The sequence below is a fragment of the Blastomyces gilchristii genome (assembly GCF_000003855.2).
Source record: "Blastomyces gilchristii SLH14081 genomic scaffold supercont1.12, whole genome shotgun sequence".
NCBI lineage: Eukaryota > Fungi > Ascomycota > Eurotiomycetes > Onygenales > Ajellomycetaceae > Blastomyces > Blastomyces gilchristii.
Window position 1 is genome coordinate 1195451 of NW_003101671.1, and position 22113 is coordinate 1217563.

Here is a 22113-nt window from a genome sequence, read left to right on the forward strand (position 1 = left end):
TCAACAGCCTATCTCGTACATCCACACCTGCTTTGACCCGTTAGCTATGTCGGGCTTCAGGCTGAATATCAAATTCCTTACCGACTTCTACTACTTCCCGTCGACACAGCTACTGGTTGACTTAAGCACAAGTAAACAGGGGTCCCCTCGACCTGACTTGAAGCCATGCTGTCTCTCATCTTCAAGTGGGGTATCAGCGCTTCAACTAGCAATCTGGCTTTGCCATGGTGATATATCTCCGGGAGTTGAGAATTTGCCCAAAAGCTGTCTTTACCAGCGGCACCAATGGATACGCCATGAAGCCCCGTCTCGTCTGGCACGTTCTGGCAATACAGCCATTACACGTTGCCCCTATGATATACTGTGCCTCGATATTATCTTTAACTACCTGTATTTATAAGACACATCTTATCGCTTGTTCCCCCGGCAGTTCAGTGCTGTCACATGACGAGGCAAGCACGGCTACTGTCGGCGGTTGTCCACCATAGCCGAGCACTCGGCGGCGTAGAAACGCATCGAGAACTTCTCCTGCTTAAAAGAGGCCGGCGTCCTCTCAATTGCTTCATTTCCTCTTTATACCCAACCGGCGACATGATGCCTTTACGCTGCAGAGGACCTTTTGCCCAGGCACTTCTTTCAAGCAGTTCTCCAGCTCGCCTGGTCCCATCTATTTCTCGTATCTCCCCCAGCTGCTATTCTCCCCGCCGGCGATTTCACCCTTCCCCTGCACCATGCGCTATCAGGTCTCAGATTTTGAAGGATGTGGGTGAAGGTATGCTATTTCTTTTGATTTGATTCCGGGAACAAAAGGACATCGTGCTAACTGATGGCTTATATAGGAATCACCGAGATCCAGATTATACAATGGTATGTGCAGGAGGGGGCGAAGATTGAGGAATGGAAGCCACTATGTCAATATCAGTCCGACAAAGCAGTTGACGATGTAGGTGTTCTTGACTTGAGCCAATCCGTACCGCCAGATCCCCGGTTCATGCTAACAAATGTCTGCAGATAACATCGAGATACGACGGGGTCATTAAGAAGCTGCACTTCCAGGCAGATGATACAGTGCCTACAGGAATGGTATGGAAAGAAGTCCGAAATCGATGAAGTCGAATCAATACATGACACACAGGGTAACTAACGTGTGATGCAAAGGCTTTGTGTGACATCGATGTGGACGAGTCTAAATATCCAGATGAAAACGCTCCTCACCCGCCACCAGCTAACGAGCCAATCACTCCGACACCAGAGCAGGTGGTTGCAGAAGCCCCTCGTGTATCCGCGGCTGCAGGAGCACCACCAGAACCTGCTGTACAAGCTACACCTCCCCCATCTAAATATGCCTCTCTTGCAACCCCGGCCGTTCGTGGGATGTTGAAGGAGCTCAAGGTGGATATTCTAAAAGTAAACGGAACCGGCAAGGATGGAAGAGTTATGAAGGAAGATGTCCTCCGATACGTGGCGGAGCGGGACGCTGCGCCATCAGCATCTCAGCCTACGCAACCCTCATTGGACATCAGCACCCCACAAACCGAGACCACAACACCATTAACTTCAATTCAATTCCAAATGTTCAAGACAATGACCCGATCTCTAAACATTCCTCACTTCCTCTACGCCGATGAACTCGACATCCGCTCCTTATCCTCCATCCGCAAGAAACTTGCATCACAGCGAACTGAACCACTAAAACTCTCCTACCTCCCCTTCATCATCAAAGCCGTCTCCCTCTCCCTGAACTCCTACCCCCTCCTAAACGCAAGAGTAGACACCACCACCAATCCCAACAAGCCCGCCCTCGTCATGCGATCAAGCCACAACATCGGCGTGGCCATGGACACTCCAACAGGTCTTCTAGTACCTAATATCAAAAACGTCCAATCCCGCTCCATCCTGGACATTGCCGCAGAACTCACTCGCCTCCGCAAAGTGGCTCGCGCAGGCAAATTGACCCTCGCAGATTTGAATGGTGGAACCATCACGGTATCCAACATCGGTAATATTGGCGGCACCTATGTTGGTCCTGTCATTGTGCCGAACGAGGTTGCGATTCTTGGCATTGGACGGGCCAAGACAGTCCCCGTCTTCGACGAGGATGGGAACGTGGTTAAGGGCGAGAAGGTGAATTTCAGCTGGAGTGCGGACCATAGAGTTGTGGATGGGGCGACGATGGCACGGATGGCGGAGAAGGTTAGGCTGTATTTGGAGGAGCCTGAGTCGATGATTTTGGCTCTCAGATAGGCATTCTTTTTGTTGTTGTTGTTTGTGTGTATTTCCCTTGTCTTTTGGTTTGTATATAGAGCTTAATATAAAGCATATGTTGTCTGTAATTGTTTAAAAGCGCGAAGTAGAGTAGTAGGCTTTTTGTTACTTTTTCTCCCAGCTGTGTTTAACACTTTCCCCAAACCACCACCCCCCCTGCCTAACGAAGGGTGGATGTACTACACATTGTTTTTCAGTTCTACATATGAACATGCACAGGCCTCTTAAAGCTTTGAGGTCCGGTTAACAAAGAGAATGAGTGGTTCCCACCCAATCAATAAGTTACCCGTTCGATAGATGAATGTACGAAGGGAGGTAATATATATGAGGAATTTACGATCATGCTTGACGATATGATATGGAAGAGGAAGATCGAGCTACGGGAAGATTTTTACGGAGGACCTGGCCACCTCGTATTCCCTAGCGTTGCGATGTTTGTATATGCCTAGTTTGCTGCATGGCGTTGAGGATGACGATAAAATTCTATTTGAGTTGTTGTTGCTTGTTGTATTGAATGCAGTGTTTGTACAGCAAGATTTATATCCCATATTCAGTACTGATAGATCATTTATGAAAGGATAGATAGCCTTAGGCGGTGAGGTGAGGGAGACAGAGTAGCGTGCCAAATAGAACGAGTGGTCTAAGCTTTGCTTCTTCTCTGTGATTGATATATATATATATTTTCAAGTCTTTGATTTATTGAATAAACAACAGTAGAAGAAAGTACAAGAGCTTATAAGCGGCAGGCAAAATAGGGTGAAAAACCTAGGTAAAGGTAACTAACGAAGAAAGATAACAAAAAATAAAACAGAGACCGATGCTAATTTCCAACATTGCTTCTTTCCAAAGTCTTTCCTGCGCCGAAACACAGTACCGTGTACCCGTGGACCCCGTCTTGCCCTTCTCGTTAGGGGTAGGAAATTTGCCCTTGTTTAGATTGAATACGCCCAAACACGCCTTGCAAAAAAAAAAAAAAAAAAAAAAAAAAAAAGGGGGGGGGGAAGGAAAGAGGAAAACGAGAAGGAGGAAAAATCAGGATATAGGGAACGAAAAATGTGGCTGGCCAGACAGAGGAAGTAAAACAGAGATGGTAAGAGACACGCTTTCTTCGCTGCTTGACAGAGGAATAAAACTTTAACCAAAAGATATTTGATATTTGATGCGAGGAACTGGGGCAAGAGGAGATAGGGAAAGGGCGACGGGATGGAAAATTAAAAGTTTGGCTCGTCGGCAATGTGGTAGTTCTATGAGGATTGGATTAATCCGGATACAGTTGTTGGTATCGAGTTGATTGGAATTGTGCCATGTGAAATTTCCAAGATCAGCCTGTTTCGGTCCTCAGTCCTCAGAAGCTGGGAGCCAACTGTGCCATCACTAGAAGAAGAAGATTTAAGTCCCTTTCGCACGGGTAATGGACCATGATCAAATCGAAGTCGGGAGGACGGAGTGTGGTGGCGTTATCCCGAAAACATCAACCCAACCCAGCCCAGCCCTGCTTCAACTTCGCATTCAATTTGCAGCGCAGGAAGGAAGCAGCATCCAATCGTTGTCATTTCTATCCATGGTCGGGGGGTGGGGAAGGAGGAGGGGATCAGGGGCGCGGAGGGACACTACGACGCTCTTCGCATGTAGTCCCGAGAAGCCTCCAAACGTCTATTTTGTCCTCTGCTCCATGATTCGATTCACCTCGCGATTTACACGATCCTGCACCACACTCGGTTTGGCGTCGCACGAAACAGTGATCGCATCCCCTTCTGACCCCGGAACCGGTTTCTCCAGCGCTTGGAACTGCGAATGGACCATGGTAGGCGGCATGTAATGGCCCTTCCTCGCTGTAACGCGCTGGACAAGAACGTCTTCTTCGGCGTCTAAATAGATGAAGTGGATTTGAACCATCGGGTGGTTATAAGCGGCAACACGGATGACGTCACGGTACTTCTTCTTCAAGGCGGAACATGTCACCACGACGGCTGAGCGTGTTTGAAGAGACTCTATAGCAGCATCACGAAGAGCGATTAGCCAGTCCCAGCGGTCACCGTCATCCAAGGGTATGTTGTTTCTCATTTTCTGCTTGTTGCTTTCTGGGTGGTACTGTTTTCATTGTTGTCAGGGTTTAAAGGACCACTTCGTTTCTGGAGCGACATCTTTTTTTGGTGGTCGGGCCAGGTAAGAAGGGCAGGTTGCACTTACATCGTCACCTTCAATATATTCCACCTGCAGCTTCTTACTTAAACTTTTGGCAACAGTCGTTTTCCCACAGCCTGCAGGGCCTGTGATGATCCAGATATGTTGTAAATCCTGGTTTGGTGCTCGCATGGCTTGCTCCGTGGCTCCTTGCTGTCTTTGATACGGCATCCTGGACATAGGGTTGCATCGTGAGATAGGCGTATGTTGTGAATTAAGGGATATACCAGTAGTGGCTGTAGGGTGCATATGCACACGTCGGCGGTTGGTGTCTTGTGCGGCGGACAACATGATGGCGGGGTTAAAGTTGTGACTTAGTTTTTTTTGAGTTTTGAGTTTGATGAAGATCTTGGTTTGGTTGAAGTGAAATTTGTCTGGCAAAACAGTTGATGGATGGTTTCCGTTGGGAATTTTGTCACAACTGAGCTTCCAAAATAAATGAAAACTCCAGGAATTCTCGCTCAGCAAATCAATGAAAAGCGGGCTGATGGCTCAAGAAATAACAAGACCAGCGACCAAAGGGCCTTGGCGGAGAGAGTCGAATAATAGGAGTAAAACAAGACGGAGTCCGCGAAGAGAGTGTTGTTTTAGAGTACTCCGTAGGTAGGGGAGAATAATGACGAGGGATCTTTGGTCACAAGGTAATTATGGAATGATGGATGTTAAGAGCATAGATTAGTTATGTTTAGTTCACCAGATTATTTTTTTTTTTTCACACAAAAGGTTAGAAGAGCCCCCGCGACGAGGATAGGGTAAGGTAACCTGGGGAGGAGTATATATGCCAAATATCAGGCGGCGAAAAGGAGCCGGGGGAATACTGTGGGGAAGTATTAAGTTATAATAATAATATAAGCCTTGTAATAGTAACTTACGGAGTAATTTGGGGACTTATTCAAGCTACTTTTTGGGCCCGCCGTCACGGTTCTGGGACCCGGCAAAGATCCGAGTAGGGATTTGATAGGCCAGCTTGGGCTTCAGAACCCACGAAAGGGCGTTAGATCCAGGCGGCGGATTCACGGGGAAGGGAAGCACGCGAGCGGAAGGGGCTAAGTTCAACTAGTTACTAGTTATATAAGGGCTGGCTTGGATAAACGATTGCAAATAATCATAGCTGAAAGCGAGATATCTTCTCAGGGGCACGAGACCCGAACCACTTCCATTTATTATTATTATTTTAGCGATCGAGCGGGACAGCAAAGCTCCGGACCCTCCTGGGGCGGGATAGCTTGATATTTAAGCTCCCCTAGCCCGCCCTGGAGCCATCGCATTCCAACACCTGGATGTTCTAAAGGCAAATATGGATGATATCCTATCCCAACAATGGACACCCAGGGAGCCAATAATGGTGTTGATGGGCAGTGATGAAGCATAAAGCCTCGGCGAATAATAACAGCTGGATAATTATGACAAGACCGCTGTAGATATGGGGAAGTTAGGAGAGTGACATGTAGTTACAGGACACAGGAACCCCCCGGTTGATATGAATGTTGGTTGGTTGGGCATGAAAGCACTCCCTCCGTAAGCCGCAGAATAATATGTGGAAGATGAGAAAATCGATGCTCGTTCTGCTTCAAGAAAAGGAGCAAACCGATCGGGGCCCAATAGCCATCTCATCTAGGAATCAAGCTGGGATCAAGCTGGGATCAAGTGGACCGAGGTGGGCGGAGTTCGAGCAACACGAGGGGGAAAATCCTGTCAGGTTTGAACCTCACAGCAAGCCTGTGACGTGACGTTGGTGAGCCAGAGCCAATAATAAGAGATGAACAAGCGGGAGTCATAATCTTTAATAATAAGTTACTCAGACGGGCATGGCAATGGTTGGCCAGAGCTAGAGCGGGGGTGACTTGCTCTATTTTTTTAAATTTTTTTATTTTATTTTTATTTTTATTTTTATTTTTTTTGCTTTTTCTTTTGCTCTAACTAGTAACTAACTTAACTATTGCACCACCTAGTGCTACTTCGGGTTTGGAGCCAAGATGCCATCGAGATCCAACCGAGTTCTTGGGCACTAGCTGGCAATTGACAACAGATCCCTTCCAACAGAGAAAGACTCTACCAGCGAGCGCGCAAACAATCATACAACCATAGCATGCTTGGTCGATGAAGTCTGACGGTGCAGTCTGATGCAGCCTGATGCAATGCAATGGGAGGGCAGGTAGTTTTAGTGCATATTTAACGCCTCTCCAGGGTTAACTAAGTTAACTTAAGTCAAACCCCACACTAAAATTCGTCGCGGGAGTCAGGGATGCGAGAGCCGGGATTTCGGACCGTAACTTATATGTGACCTGTCACTCTTCGCAAGCAGATGGGAGATTTGGGGGGGAAATGATCATAACGGTCCCGGCTGGTCGAAGACTATTTTGCGTGCTGCAGAATTCTCTCAGCTAGTTAGTTACAGTTTAATATTATGACGAAATTGGAAATTTGCCCCCTCGTTTCGATAGCAAACTACCATGTACGCACGCTCATTCGATCTACGTAGTAAGTATCACGACATCATCAAGACAACGTTGTTCCGGGGTTGTTTGATGCCTAGGCTGCCGCATATTTAAAAAACGGGATCATGACTCACTGGCTGGAATGGTTCTGTGATCGTTTCATAGAACCTGGGCCAGGCAAGGATACGCGACATGCATCATTGGAGAAGCCTCGAAAACTCTTCCCTTGCGACTGATTTGAATGAGGTGCTTGGAAGAGCTTCATGTGCGAAAATGTGATTGATATCTTTCTCTTGAGCCGCCAATTCGACAATGCAGCCCCTTGCTTTAATCGGACACTGTCATTGGGGTGCGAAGCTGCTCCAACGTACAACTTGAGGCAGCATCGAGGGGCCGAGTTGTCCATCAGTTCTCCAGCAGGTCTCACAGATATCAGCCTGAGTGTGCCTTATCGACGCAACTGATATACATAACTGGGGCTGTCTGGTTTTGCTAGCTCACAGCTTGGTGGTGAGAGATGAGGCCCATTTTGCTACAACTTCAGCGGTCAACTAGATCCTAGGTACGGAGTAGTTAATTGCAACTTGAGCAGCCCAACAGCCGCCTTACCCCATAGCCCTCCAGCCTCGCCTCTCTCAATGTCATTGCGGAGGACAATTATTAGAATTCCAGAGTATGGCCATTTCCTCTTCGTTTGCCGAGATTGACGTTCACCAGCCACGATTTTGGATCAATTGAAGAATATTGCGGGGATGCAGCAACCCGCAGTGCTCCGCACTCTTAGCGCGGATGAACTGGAAATCTACCATGTCCTATACATATACATGCAGACGATTACTACCAGGATTCAGCAAGGGTTCCAGCCGCAGCCCCTCAAGCTTCCAAGAAATGAAGTCAACTCCTTGGGAAACAAACAAATCTTTGGCGCATCTACTAACTCTTCGTCCTAGCTGTCGGGCGATCAGGCAAAGTTTGTCACTAGACCTATATCAGGCATTGTATGTACATACATTTCCGTCGAAGGCACACGGATAAACGCACGCATCTCCAGCTTTTGAGGCCTAATGTCAAAGCGATACGCACACCGCGGTCCCTCGCGGGATCAGCTCTTATTAATGTAGGAGAGATACTACTCCTCTACATGGCGGGGTGCGTGACAAGCACCCTGCAGTGGCAGGGAGAAAACACTAATTGTGATCTGGCCCATCTGATCCACACGCACAATAATGCGCTCCAGAATATTTTCAACGAGTGTCATTGGGGCAGTGTTGGGCCTTGTTCAAAGGCCACATTTCAAACTTGATGCGGGGTTAACTGAGTTGTTCCTGCCCCTCATTGTAGGTGACAAGTGAGGAACTGACTTTTGAAAATTATGGCTCTTAGTTTTACTGGTTGGTTTCTTTTTTTGTTTTTTTTTTTTTTTTTTATCGTTCTTCCACATTTTCAATTCTGAAGAATCGCTGATCAGGCGATGTTCTTCCAACGTTTTTGAAGAGGCTGGGGGGAGTTGGACAGTCTCATTCTCGCGCAGACTTTCCACTTTTAACCATGCCCAGTAGTACATGTTAATTCGACTTTACTCGCGCTTTCATCGGGGCTGCTCCTCCACACACGAGAATGCTTGCGATGCGCCTGAAAAATGCGGGGTAGAAGCTTCGGCGCTTTCGGGTTTGGATTGCCCAACCCTTGTTTAGCCAATAATATACTCTGTTCTTTAGGACGCCAGCAGGATAGTTGGGCATCAATCGATAGTATTGGAACTGGATTGTGACTTTGCAGGTTCACCTGCTTGATCGCGTTTAGAATGTCACTTGAAAGATGTTGTCATTTGCAAGCGAGCGTGTTTGTATCCTAATGTCGTTTCCACTGGACATTGGCACTACACCTGCTGGTTCATGGTTGGCACAGGACACGCGCAAGCTGCAAATACAAATTCTCATCCTAAAAATGAACGGCCGAGAAGGAGCGTAGGGGTGTCATAGAAGGCTCAAATGCGGTTGACCTGCAAAGGATTTAAATTTAGCTCAAGAACAGCCCTTCTTAGACTAATCCGACCAACTTCTGTAAATATCTCTGACATCACCCTGACTGAAGGCAAGGACTACTGCAAACATGGGCTGCTGTATTCCTTGCACCCCTATCGCATCCCGTGGCTCCCCGCCATCGGGGATTATTCTCAATTCTGGCTCATGGTTTCTCGCACCCAAATGGATGATGGGCCAGGCAAGTTTATTTGCTATCAATTTCATTTGGAGAACGACACCAGAATGGCATCACTAAGCCATAGCCAGCCCCGAATGCTCGTCTCCGTTTTAGATTTGCATCTCCCAATTCGAGGGTTCAAAATAGCTCGATATCCCCATGTCTGGAGTATCCGACGCGGGATTGGCTGTTCGACTGGGTATGAATTTCCAGGGAGTTACCCAGGAAAATTAGAAGAGACAATCAAATTGCTGAACACGTCTTGGCGAGTGCCTGGTGTATCTTGCTGGCACTAAACAATATTCTTGGAGGCAACGGCGGTCAGGGCAGTCAACCATTGCAATTGTTCCGGGTTCGAGCTTGGAAACTCATTAGGGGCAGCTAGATTCGCTTGAGTAGGTAAAACGCATCACAACCACAAGCTTGCGGATACATGGTATATTTACTTAGATGGCTCAACCAGCATCAAAATTGATATATCTTGACGAGCCTTATTCTCTAGTGCCAGTGAGCGGCGCGACCATCCTCAGAGTCAACTGCGGTGAATTGTGCTGAAGGTTTGCTTTGTCGATGGATTGTGTGAATGAATGAATGGAGAGAGAGCGTCATGAGATTATATAATCAGGCCTGCTGGCAGGCTGCTGGATAAGCTTCATCGCCACGAGCCCGCAACAATGCGCGATAAACAATCCAACGCAAAACAGCGCCTTATAACAGTGATATGTATAACAAACCGGCAATTGACTGTTGTTTCTATAGATAACTTCGCGCACTAATACCTGGCATTACCCTACGACTCGACTTATATACCCACCATCCTTCCTCCGGCGTCATGTCGTCGTTCTTCTTTTCCACCCCTGTCGATATCGACGTCGTCTTGGAGGATAGCGATGAACGAGAAACTGTCGATATCAAGCTGGACAAGAACAGGAGGGAGAAGGCACCATTGTATATGGATGGCGAATCCGTGAAGGGAGCAGTAACGGTGCGGCCTAAGGATGGGAAACGATTAGAGCACACGGGCATCAAGGTCCAATTTATCGGAACAATTGGTATGACAGACATGCGCCAGTCCCTCTACCTTTTATATCTGTTTAATTAAATATCTTTTTTTACTAATTAATGTAACGAGAATTGTTTAGAGATGTTTTTCGATCGAGGTAACCACTACGAATTTCTCTCCCTCGGTCAAGAGCTTGCCGCCCCCGGCGAGTTACAACACCCACAGACATTCCCTTTCAACTTCAAAAACGTTGAAAAACAATACGAATCTTACAACGGCATTAATGTGAAGCTGCGATACTTTGTCCGGGTGACGGTTTCCCGGCGAATAGCGGATGTTGTGCGGGAAAAAGATATTTGGGTTTATTCGTACCGCATGCCTCCAGAGACCAATAGCCCTATCAAAATGGACGTGGGGATTGAGGATTGTTTGCACATCGAGTTTGAGTATTCAAAATCGAAATACCATCTCAAGGATGTCATTGTGGGGAGAATATACTTCTTGCTCGTGAGGCTGAAAATAAAACATATGGAATTGTCGATTATCCGCCGCGAAACCACTGGATCACCGCCGAATCAGTACAATGAAAGCGAAACGCTGGTGCGGTTTGAGGTAATGTTAAATTCTCCTTTACCAAAAGCGGGGCTCCTATTCCTGCGAGATATCCCAGTTGGAAAATCGGGTAGTTATATGACCTTGGCTAACAATCAACCCGGTCTTGGTAGATTATGGACGGCTCTCCATCAAGAGGTATGGCTGATAACCCCCTTGGCCTATTGATATATTCCACATAGCTTTCGTTTGACCGTTGAAATGGTGCTACATATAGATCAGGCTAACATATACTATTGCCGCGCGAATAGGAGAAACGATACCCATTCGATTGTTCCTAGGCGGTTTCGATTTGACTCCGACGTTCCGTGATGTGAATAAGAAGTATTCGACCCGATACTATCTTAGCTTGGTACTTATCGACGAAGGTGAGTTATCGACTTCGTGCTTAGGCTGCTTTGGTTGGGATCACTTCGGACCCTCCGTCGTCATCCAACCCCATCCCCCAAACCCAGCTTTCTTGATAAGCTTTTATCATTGGCAGGTGAAAAGTATCCCTTCTTAAAGAGCAACTACGCGGCTCAGCTAAATGATTCAATTAGCTGTTCTCTGCAATGGGGACCTGCCTGTTCCAATTTGGCCTTCACGTTTAGTTGTTTCACCCCAGGCCCACGTAGAAAAAATCACTCTTCCCTCACCTCCCTCACAGCGAGCCACGTCCTCTGTATCCCTTAAACTCTGGTTTGGCTAGCCAGATGCACAATTCACTGCGCAGAGGCCAACAACCTTTAACCCCACGATAATTTACACTTTGCCCCTATATGCGGGGCTTCAGCGCGCTCATACTAGCAATCTAAATGGGAATAATCTGTCATCGGGATCAATCGCTAACAAGGGATTTTTCTAGATGCCCGTCGATATTTCAAACAATCTGAAATCGTTCTATACCGCCAAGCTCCTGAAATTGGCTTGACCCCTGAAGTTGCACAGCAGCAAATTGCTCAACAGAAACAGCTCCAGGGCGAACCTACTACCTCAGCGGGCCCAACAAAAGATATGCAGACGGCATCGTTTGGAAAGCAGCAGGTCGCGGCCCAGGTGTAATTGAGGGTGGATGGAAAGAAGCGAGGATGAAACGGGTGTAAGGATTGTTCGATCGTACGCGGCGGAAGCCGCTTGACTTATTGGCGTAGTGGTCATGGGCTTTGGCCCTGTTCCTTGTTTATTTGGTTCTGTATGGACAACCACATTGTGTATCATGAATTATGATAATCCATAGATTATTCGGTTCATACTATCAAGCTAGCTAACCTCTCTACGCCGCATACTAACACAATGCAACGGGTCATAACTACCTCAATGAAATTTTATACCCTCCCATTGACGACAAGAACTGGACAACGGCGAAAAAAAAAAAAAAAAAAAGAAAAAAAAAATGCTATGATACGTAAAATAAAACTAAACCCAGCTTAGCAAACAACTGATTAAGTGGAAGAAGGCACGTACTTCAATTCCTCGATCACAGCACGCCATTGATCACTTTGTAACCACTGCAATAATCTTAGTATGGGAAAGTACATACAGTTTTATGTTGTTTTGTTTAACTGTTAGCACCCCCATTTGAGCTGCATTTTTAATGTAGTCAGCGAATCAATCATCCCTATCGTCCTCCTCCTCCTCCTCATCTTCGTCACTACCACCAAGTTGATCTCGCGAAATAGTCGCCAACACCTTCTGCAGCGCGTCCAAAACGCTGCTATTCTCACTCTCCTTCCCAGCAACTCCCATCGCCTTCACCACGAGCGGATACACCCAGCCTAGATGCTTCTTGTACATCGCTGAATTACCACCACCTCTTTCCCCCTCTAACGGTACAACAGGACCCGCGTCGGGGATCGCAGCCGGTTCGCTTCGCAGCTCGACGAGCCGACGTAGCAGCCATAGCAATTCCTTTCGTGCCTGTGTAGGTTGGGGCATGAGCCCACGCAGTGGCTGATCTGCGATGTAGGATTTCAGAGATATTGCACAACGTAGGATTAGATACGGGGATACGGATTTAGCGAGGAATATATAGGGACTTGTTGCGTCCTGACGTGAAACTTTCGACGGAGACGCCGATACCGATTGTTTGTGGGAAGGACAATTGTTGGAGCGCACTGATACAAGGTCAAATAATGAGTCCATCATCACGTAGGCCATCTTTGATCGGGGGATTGGAGGCGGATCATATGTACGTCCCATACGAATTTTATATAAATCCCGCAGCGGTTCTCTTGCGAGTGTTCCTCGGGGTAGGTCCGAATTCTGTGCTGGGTAGACAAAGGACGAGTGGAAAAGCGCGCAGGCGAAGTCACGCCGTGTTTTATCCGGGATTAGAAGTGAACCAAGCGATGGTATCACGATGTCACGGAGGCGGGAGAAAGCTGTTATGTCAAATTCTTCATCTTCGTAAATTTCGTGGGACTGAATGTTCAATTTTTCGTAACCGTGGGCAGAAACGATCCCTTTTGAAATGTCCACAACGCAGTTCCAGAAACGAACAAGTTCGTCTTCGCTGGAATTGGCATGTTCTTTCTCAACATAGGGAACAGCAACCTGGAGAATATCGAGCGAAACGGATGTTCCCACTCTCCAGAGGGCAGGTCCACGATCTCTTCCATTCCAATTATATTTATGAGCTATTTGGTTGGAGAGACGCTCAAGCGCTCTCACTAAAGTACCGTCCGAGAAAATATCCGTGATAATCCCATATTCTGCAATATACCAACCAAGCAGTCGCATTGCGGACTTCGAGAATGCCACGAATGTTGGCCTTCGGCTATCTTGACCTTCAGACCATTTTGTCAACGCACAATCGGAAAACTCCGCAAGGCATGTAACAAGTGCAGGTTGAGAAGAAGCTCTTTCAGAGCATATTGTCTTCAAGCATTCCATAGCGAGCGATTGCAGTTCTGACAGGTGGTCCACATCCGGGGTATATCGTGAGGACACTGAACCCCAAACGGCGATTCGTAAGTTGTTAAGCACTTGATGAATATGTCCTTCGGTTAATCTGTCCTTCAGGAGTTGATAGAGTTGCTTAAAGGTTTTTAGATAGGCTAGCAAAGCATTTTGATTTTGCACGGCTAAATCAGGCTGTTCGTCTCGTGTAATTGGGTTACCATTGACCCAGACAGCCCACGCAGACTCTAAAGATTCCACGCTGATCTGTTCGTAGCCCCGCGTTCGTGAGAGGACCTCCGAAAAGCTCGAAAAGACCGATTCATCTAACTCAAGGAGTTTGATATTGATTATCGCATCGAAGGAATCTAGTAGTCGCTTCCATGATTGAGCAAAGTCCTCATGCTGTGCGATGGTGTCAAAATACGCGGCAATTAAATTGGACAGTCCTTTCGTCAAAATCACAGCGGTTTCGACCAATGCTTTCATCTCCCCTGAGTCAGGGAACTTTGAGGCCTGCGACGCCATCAGAACTTCCTTCTGTACCGACTCTGCCATAACAAATAGAACCTTATTCAGACATAAATGCCAGGCCTTTGGCGGGAGTTGGTGGCCATAAGCATCAAAAATGCGCAGCGCGGTCTGGATTGCAGTATTACGAATCTCTGCGCGATTATCTGTGCTTAAATCGACAATTCGTAACAGAAGAAGTAGCCATAATGAGTTCCTTGAAATCAGGAGATCTGAATTTTTAGCTAATGTGGTCAATATCTCCTCGTTAGAATCGACTTCTATATGACTTTCGATGGAAAACTTGTCGATCTGGCTTCGTAGAAAATCAGAGAGGTTCCAAAACGAGGTAGTAGAAGTAAGGGAGATGTTGAAATCTTCCACCTGTGACGCGAAGTTCGAGAATGCCCTAACTAGCTCTAAGAGACAAGGGGACGATAGTAAACTAAGGAAATCGGAAGCGACAAGCTGCAGTGAGCTGTAAGCTGTTCTGACGAGTCTTGCGGACTTGACGTTTAAAATTCTCTGACTCTTGTGAACATGATTAGACGAGGCGGGTTTGTCCCTCTCCCCTGACATTAGCCCGCTATCATCAAACACACTCGATATCAAGTCAAAAACCAGGTCCCATCCCGCAATCAATGACTCTCCACATTCTTCGAGAATCAATTTTAGAGTCTCAAGAGCAATCTCGTGAACTTCGAAATCGGACGTACGTTGAGAAGACTTTGAGCCCAGATTAGACTTATATAATGTCGAGATCTGAATTTTCAACGCGCGCAATCCGCGAAGTTGGACCTGATTCCGTTTGGCCGGATCATCGAAGTTTCCGAGTTTGATGGAGTGGAACACAAGGCTGTCAAGAACATGACTTGCATTTGAACGTAGGGACTGCTTAATTTGGGCATTTTGAGTAATAGAGACGAGATCCCCAACCAAAGTGTGCCAAATTCCTTCCTCATCGTCGGGGAGAACTAGCCGTTCAATATTCGACTTTGCCAATTCGTTCACTTTGGCTAGTACGAATTTCAACTCGTCATCCTGTATCCTCGATTTCCCCAGGGTTATAGAAATAGTGCGTTTGTTCTGATGTATCCGCCCTGGTACCTTGGAGGATGGGGGAGATTGCGGCAGTCCGGTGTGATGTTCACGTGTAACACCGGGTATGCCATTATCAGTCTTTTCAGAAAGGCGTAAAAGAGCAGTCAAAAGGTTTTTAAACGAAGTATTGGGGTACTCTCCAGTGCTCTCAAACATTTTAGATGCTGCTGCTTCAACCGCCATTATTTCGGTACCAAGGTTGGATTTGGATGGCTCTGGGGTAAGTGGTGCATTCACGTCGCTTCTATTGTTTGCAGATGTAGGCTTTGAGGTAGCCACGGTCGAAACGCTGATTATTAGTTCTGCATGTTGCAGTGTTTCGAGAATTATTGACCATGCAGCTTGATCTAGGGTTGGCCCTAGCGCAATTCCAAGATTCAGTAAAGCTCGTAAACACAACAGATTACGAGTGCTAAGAGTAGCGGCAGTGTTTTCAATTACCGAAGTCAACGAGTCCGTGGCCATTGGGGACTTCGGCATGGGTGATTGGGCAGTCTGGGCATTCTGGGAGTCTGTGCCAGGAGAGTTGAGTGGCATGCTGATGATACCAAGATCGGCTGGAACAGCTGCCTTCCCAAGCGTAGTGAGAAAGGCATCTCGTGGCGTAGATAACCTTAGAAGTCCAGCAACATGGGTTAGCTTCTGAAAAGATCGGACGAGATTGTGGTAAAATTCCCCGTCTAACGAGGCATAGAGAAATGTGGAACATGTGGCGAGAATAGCAGGCCAGCAGGTGTCGATCATGCTAGCGATAGCCTGAATGCCATCAATCTGGGGATGAGATTTGAGCTCCAACGGGTTTAGAGGAACAGATAATTTCTTCGAGGCTCCACTGGAACTTCTACGCTGAAGTTCAGATCCGTCGCCTTCTTTATTCGAGATCGAAGCTCGATGTTTCCGTTTGCTTTTGGATTCAGATACCGTTAAGGGAAGGATATACTTTGCAACGCTCTCCGAAAACGCACTGATACAGTTGAGGACAAGGCTGTAAATATATGTTTCAGGAGGCATTGGCGCGTCTATCTTGTCTAGAGTTTCGATATATGGCGCCCGAACAAGACTCCACTGGCTACTAATACCACATGCGCTCTCTCTTGCGGATGGGCCTCCAATGACGCCAGCGACAGCAACAGCCTCAAGCGCAACTTGTTCATCCATCGTATTTCTTGAGGTCGATGTACCCGTTGGCAAAGTCGATCGGTGACTAACGCCAATAAGGGATGGCTTTTCGGACGCCAGTCTCACCAAGCAAGCCATGTGATCGCGGACGATATTTCTGCGACCTTCTTCGCTGTCGAATAGTGTGTAAATAAGTCTGACAAGCCCAGGGTCGGAATACAACCCTCTGAAGATTTCCATACAAAGAACACGTTTCCAGGGTACCGCAGCATCAGTGTCAAGTGAATGAATTAGAAGCCCTAGTGCCATTTCGCACTCTGATATTAATTGGGGTAGATATTCCCTGAGTAGAAGGAGCAATATTCTAGCCACGCGAACCGTTAGAGGAAAGCTATACCTCTCGGAAAGATGTCTCACGGTCAACGGCATCAACCGGTTACGGAGAACCTGAACTTGCTCTGGATGTTTGGCAAAAACATGACCGTTGTTGACAAGAATACTCTCAATCAATTCAAGCACGAAAATCTTGGAAAGTGAATTGATGTTGAGGAACTCCAACTTTTCTCCTTCTATCAAGCGGCAGAGGTCATCCAAAATCTATGAAAAAGGGTTAGTAATGAAACTCATATTTGCTCCATTGCAAATCATAATTTACCCTTAAAGCGTCATGGCTTGCCGAAGATATATGGATCTGCTGGTCATATACTGTTACAGCCGAGCTAATAACAGCGTCTGGCATAGCTTCGAAAATGTCAGTAACAAAATTAATATAAAAATTCGACCGTGGAGACAACCAGTTGACATACCATCCGTTTTCGAAACCTTGTCGAAGATAGACACCACGAGCTGCTGCATTGTAGCGGCCGCTGTGTTCGCAACAGATGATGTTTTGCTATTCTGGAGAGTGGAACATATTTCCAAAGTACTAGCGAGAAGCGGTCCATTCAAATCTATCGCATAATACTGAAATAATGACCCTAGAGTTTGCAAAACCTTAAGTTGGACATCGAGACCTGTCATGGCCTTAGCACTAGCACAACAGCTATCAAATAGGAGCAAGGATTACCTAGGTTTGTTGTTTCATGAAGCCCGTCAAGGACATCTCTGAGGAGTTCTGGCGGCAGTGCCCGAGATGCCACCAATCTCTGGATGCAGACCACCCCAATTGCGGCAAGCCGGCCATGGCGAGTCTGGCAAGCAATCACAAAGGGCTTTACGAACTGGGGCTTCCGAATTAAATCTCTTGGAAAGTTAGCATATATGGATCAATCTGTATTTCTAGCGTTTAAGCAAACCTGCTGCCAGTTGGGTTTCCGAAGTTGATGGTAAGCCCTTGAGCTCTGTCAAGGACTGCTCCGCTGCCTGGACAAAATGTAAGCAGCTCTCATCTTGAAAATACGGAAGTTAGATTATTACATTTTTTAGATTTGCATTCTTCCGTTTCGACTCCTGTATCAAATTTGAGAGTTCCGTCTGCAGGATATGGGAGGTCATGTCAGATATCAAACTGCACTCAGCGTCATCGGCGCGGTCCGTCTCAACCTCAGCAGGAACAGGCTAAGGTTTCAGTCACAGAAGAACTTTAAGATCAGGCCACATATGGCATCGGTAAAGAAGAACAACTAGTTTAGTTAGAGATAAAAGATAGTTGAAACGGGCAAACACCTAAATATCATAGAAACAGAGGTAAGCACCTGGATGTTCGGGATGTTTGTACTGTGGCCATCTCGCATTTTGTCCACCTAGCTAGAGAGCAAGACATGTTTGCTTACCTAATCATATCTACTAATAGTTAGTTAACTAGTTAACTACCTAGGTAAGTGTAGGATAGTTGAAGGTTGTATTGATAGATCTATCTACAAGAACATAATATAGTGGTGGGTCACGTGATCTAGTGGGATTGCTAACCGCAACAGCCGTAAGGGCCAACACCCCCCCTCAAGATAACAAGAATCACATACAAAAACACCCAAACCACCAAGATAGTCTGTCATAGACTGGCCGCCAGGATCATGAATTTCACATTTGGTCCCATTTGGTCTGGTCCCATACATTTCTTGGCGTGAATCCCGCTGGGACTGACTATCAAAAAAACATGTAAAGTGACTATATATCAGATCTTAAAATGAAATCATGACTTGAAAAAAATGAGAAAGTGATTTCATTTGATTCTATTTAGTTTCATTCTTGGCATAAAGTTACTATTTTTAGACATTTTAAGGTTTTTTTTAGACTATTTTTAATTTTTTAAAAAGTAATACTTTTTGATAACACTTAAATGAGATTTAAAGTCATTTAAAGCAATAAAAATAATTTAAATTGAGAAGTAGAAATCATGATCTCATTTGAAAAATGTGATAAGAGTAGACAGTAAGTCTCACTGAGACAGTATGAAACTACTATCTAATGTTAAAACTGTGTAATGAGATCAGTCAAATTGATAATAAGACTATCAAAAAATCTGGTCCTGGTCTCAGACACAGTCACACGGTCAGTCTAGTCTGTCAAAACTAAATACAAATGTAAAATTAAACATTCTCAACTTTTACACCTGTAAGATCTAGTAAAATCATGAATTGTGTAAATATTACAGTGTCTAGAGATTTAGTAAGTTCATCTGCTGCTATCTGAGTAATGAGAATGTATTCTAAATCAATGACTCTCTGATTCAACTGTTAATATGAAAAATGAAAATATGTATCAATGTGCTTGCTTCAGACTGTAATGACTGCTATCTTTGTAAGATCTATGATACTCTTATTATCAGTGAGAATCTGTATCAGAGATGTAGTAATAAAGCTAAGCTCAATTATAAGGTTTCAAATTCATATTATCTCATGAACTGCCTCACTAAGAGTCATATATTCAGTCTTATTGAAACTTAGAGATATACAAGATTGTTTTACTGAATATCATGAAATTAGGCTGTCTGCAAGCTTAAAAACATAGTTAAATATTAATTTTCTATCATTATTCAAGAGACTGACTCAATCAGAATCTAAGTAGCTGAAGAGTAGATAGAAATCATCAGAGAAATCAAAGATAATGAAAAGATCAGTGAAAACAGAAAGATCAGTAGAAACAGAAGAAACAGACCTCTTATACAGACTACATTTATAGAAAATGCTCAGATTCATAATCTCTTTCAAATAATATATAATATATAATAGAGTCTTTCAATATTGAGATGTTGAATCAATGTTTCATTGAGTGAGTAGTGAGACAGTGTGAGTGATATCAGAATGTGTTTTAACTGTGAGATATTGCAAGTAACTTATATTATATTAATATCACTGAATTGTGAAATCAGTCTCTTTCTCAGATATAGAGAAATTATCAATACAGAATTCATTCTTTATTAATATTCTGATAACAGCTGCATTATCAAGATAGAAATCTTTAATAAGATATTTAATATATTGATAATATATTAAATCAATTTTCTCATCTAAACAATTGATCTTTATACTCAAATACTTGATTGACTGATGTAGATTCTTGACTTTTAATTTCTCACTGAGTATACTCACTAGTTAATCAGCATTCTCAGAAACTTTGAATATGATGTTAAGATTATCAATGTAGATTATTATATAGAGATAATGTCTGAATATATGATATTAGAGTACTGAATCATAGATACTGACTGTAAATTCAAGATTACTTAACAGAGCTATTAAGTAATCATATCAGATCTTTGCTGCAGAGTTCAGACTGTATAGACTATTCTCAACTATATAGATAAGTATTTTCAGCAAATCTATCTCAAATTCAGTGAGTTATCTTATATAGATCTTCTTAGTGAGACACTCATACAGATATATCATTACTATATTCACTTGATAAAGTGTTCAACTGTGTAGTACTACTATTGTAAAAAGAATATAATTAACAGTATTAGTGATGACAGAAGTGTAGATCTCTTCTCTAGAATTCTTCTTAAGTCAGTTATTATAAATCACTCAACACAATTTTCTAAGAATATTATCAGAATTAATATTCAGGTTCACAGGTCTATCTTTCTTAAGAAACACTTAATAGTCTGAAGTAATTAATTCATCTCTCAGAATATCAGATCTAGAGATTAAACTTCATATATTATATCTCTTCAGATCAGTAATCTCATATTACATGAACTTCTTTTAATAATCTTCTACTCTTTCTAGCTGTGATATGACATTCTTATAGAACTTTGAAAGGTTATCTGTAATGAGACTTAAAGTGTATATAGTCAGTGATTTCGCAGGCTGCAATCATGTGAAATTCAGATTATTAATATTAGAAGCATCTTCATCATCAATCAGATAAATATCAGGTTTCAGTTCACTAACATTATTAATGAGTATCACAGATGTGACAATCAGTTCAACAACATGATTAATAAGTTTCACAGATATAATAACTGATTTTTCAGTGATTGAGAACCTCACATTACTACTGACAATAATCTTATCAGATTCAGAATGTTATAGATAATATATCAATGTGTCACTGAATTCAATGATATGATACAAATTAACATATGAAGAGAGCTTATTCACAGACTGCTGAGATTCATGCAAGTGAATAAAAACCTCTGCATTCAATTGATGAAAATACCTCACATTCAGTGAGATATTTGTAAGTGCACATTAAGAAATCTTATATAAACTTGAAATCATAGAAATCTCTGCAGTAGAGAATCAAAATTTCAAGTTGTAAAGAACTGTAGATATGAGAGTATTATTAATTATTATAATCACTGTCTCTAGAACATCTGTTCAGAACTTCTTAGAGAGATTATCTTTTAAAAGAGCAGCTCTAACTTGTCTCATAATAGTGCAGATCTCATATTCAGAAACATCATTCTGATGTGATGAATATGATACTGTTGATTCTCATTTAATATCATATAAATTCATAACTGTGTGCATACATGTGAATTGAAAAACATCATCAATATCAGTTTATAGAAAAGCAGAGACTGTATATCTAAGATTACTCATGAATCTGAGTCACAACTTAAAGTATTGAACAGTCTCATTCTTGAATTTTAAAAAATATACTCAATGATGGTGAGTTGCATCACAGATGATAAGTATTCAGTATTTAATTCTCTAATGAGACTCTAAGAAGTGATCAGAGAGATCTTTCAATATATATCTATTATCTACAAGATTAATATGAATCTTCTCAATGAGTTGAATAGATCTAGACATTGATATTTTCAAATAATCTCACATCATACCTGTCTTGACACATTTCTTGTAAAAGAACTTAGTCTTAGAATCTTTAATTATGACTTCAGTATGAGAATTCTTGGCCATAGTAATTATAGCATCAGTGTGAATGTGACTGAGATCACAGTGCTAGTTCAAAAGAGTCTTTGATATTCTTGTATTCTTAAGACCTGTATTTGAAACTGTAGAATCAATGTTATTAACAGTAGTAGCAGTGACTACAGAAAGATTAACTTTTCAGTCAAAATCATACTCATGTGATATTATAATATACTTAACTGTCTTATTCAGATAATTGAAATTCTCATTGAACTTCTGTTTATCAATCTTATATATGTTATTCTGAGTAGTTTAAACTGTATGAAAAATAATATCATTCAGAGCTCTGCAAATGAAAAATGAGAGAATAGTGAAAGATAATATAAATTGAAATCTCTGATCTTCAAGCTTTGTAAATAAGAGCAGGTTAACTGTAATATTAGACATATAGTGAACATTCTGCAAGTTAATATTATTATTCTCAATCTTTAAGATAACAGTCTTAATCTTCTTAACAAACTCAGTTTTCTCAGTTACAGAA

At 43.6% G+C, this 22113-nt stretch overlaps 5 protein-coding genes across 5 annotated transcripts; 3 read left to right on the forward strand and 2 right to left on the reverse strand.

The window, feature by feature from the left end:
• Positions 1-41: 41 nt before the first annotated feature.
• BDBG_05874 (2-oxoisovalerate dehydrogenase E2 component (dihydrolipoyl transacylase)) lies at positions 42-2924 on the forward strand. Its single transcript, XM_002623654.2, has 4 exons — positions 42-772; positions 840-943; positions 1012-1083; positions 1159-2924. Exons 1-4 carry the CDS (start codon positions 445-447, stop codon positions 2242-2244), a joined length of 1590 nt encoding a protein of 529 aa, XP_002623700.1. The 5' UTR covers positions 42-444; the 3' UTR covers positions 2245-2924.
• A 994-nt stretch (positions 2925-3918) lies between these two features.
• On the reverse strand, positions 3919-4740 carry BDBG_05875 (gluconokinase; the record flags this gene model as incomplete). Its single annotated transcript, XM_002623655.1, has 2 exons — positions 3919-4356; positions 4456-4740. 2 exons carry the CDS (start codon positions 4738-4740, stop codon positions 3919-3921), a joined length of 723 nt encoding a protein of 240 aa, XP_002623701.1.
• Positions 4741-7065: 2325 nt separating this feature from the next.
• Positions 7066-8959, forward strand: BDBG_17329 (uncharacterized protein). Its single transcript, XM_031725078.1, has one exon. The coding sequence runs from the start codon at positions 7888-7890 to the stop codon at positions 8188-8190; it is 303 nt and encodes a 100-aa protein (XP_031579211.1). The 5' UTR covers positions 7066-7887; the 3' UTR covers positions 8191-8959.
• A 610-nt stretch (positions 8960-9569) lies between these two features.
• On the forward strand, positions 9570-12075 carry BDBG_05878 (vacuolar protein sorting-associated protein 26). Its single transcript, XM_002623658.2, has 5 exons — positions 9570-10141; positions 10232-10704; positions 10818-10842; positions 10956-11072; positions 11552-12075. The coding sequence occupies exons 1-5, from the start codon at positions 9922-9924 to the stop codon at positions 11746-11748; spliced, it is 1032 nt and encodes a 343-aa protein (XP_002623704.1). The 5' UTR covers positions 9570-9921; the 3' UTR covers positions 11749-12075.
• On the reverse strand, positions 11791-18051 carry BDBG_05879 (endosomal peripheral membrane protein). Its single transcript, XM_031722342.1, has 6 exons — positions 17731-18051; positions 17610-17676; positions 17381-17554; positions 17121-17327; positions 16970-17055; positions 11791-16911 (listed from the first exon to the last, which is right to left on the reverse strand). The coding sequence occupies exons 1-6, from the start codon at positions 17806-17808 to the stop codon at positions 12295-12297; spliced, it is 5229 nt and encodes a 1742-aa protein (XP_031579212.1). The 5' UTR covers positions 17809-18051; the 3' UTR covers positions 11791-12294.
• Between the last annotated feature and the right edge of the window lie 4062 nt (positions 18052-22113).

What these genes read in the sequence shown, in the direction of transcription:
- BDBG_05874 (XM_002623654.2), top strand. Translation starts at nt 445, where the DNA reads ATGACGAGGCAAGCACGGCTACTGTCGGCGGTTGTCCACCATAGCCGA. An exon ending in CCGACAAAGCAGTTGACGAT is followed by an intron (nt 944 to 1,011) that starts GTAGGTGTTCTT and finishes AAATGTCTGCAG; the next exon opens with ATAACATCGAGATACGACGG. An exon ending in ATACAGTGCCTACAGGAATG is followed by an intron (nt 1,084 to 1,158) that starts GTATGGAAAGAA and finishes TGTGATGCAAAG; the next exon opens with GCTTTGTGTGACATCGATGT.
- BDBG_17329 (XM_031725078.1), top strand. Translation starts at nt 7,888, where the DNA reads ATGTACATACATTTCCGTCGAAGGCACACGGATAAACGCACGCATCTC.
- BDBG_05878 (XM_002623658.2), top strand. Translation starts at nt 9,922, where the DNA reads ATGTCGTCGTTCTTCTTTTCCACCCCTGTCGATATCGACGTCGTCTTG. An exon ending in CCAATTTATCGGAACAATTG is followed by an intron (nt 10,142 to 10,231) that starts GTATGACAGACA and finishes AGAATTGTTTAG; the next exon opens with AGATGTTTTTCGATCGAGGT. An exon ending in AAACGCTGGTGCGGTTTGAG is followed by an intron (nt 10,705 to 10,817) that starts GTAATGTTAAAT and finishes CGGTCTTGGTAG; the next exon opens with ATTATGGACGGCTCTCCATC.
- BDBG_05879 (XM_031722342.1), bottom strand. Translation starts at nt 17,808, where the DNA reads ATGACCTCCCATATCCTGCAGACGGAACTCTCAAATTTGATACAGGAG. An exon ending in GGAAACCCAACTGGCAGCAG is followed by an intron (nt 17,555 to 17,609) that starts GTTTGCTTAAAC and finishes ACTTTCCAAGAG; the next exon opens with ATTTAATTCGGAAGCCCCAG. An exon ending in CAAGGTTTCGAAAACGGATG is followed by an intron (nt 17,056 to 17,120) that starts GTATGTCAACTG and finishes ACATTTTCGAAG; the next exon opens with CTATGCCAGACGCTGTTATT.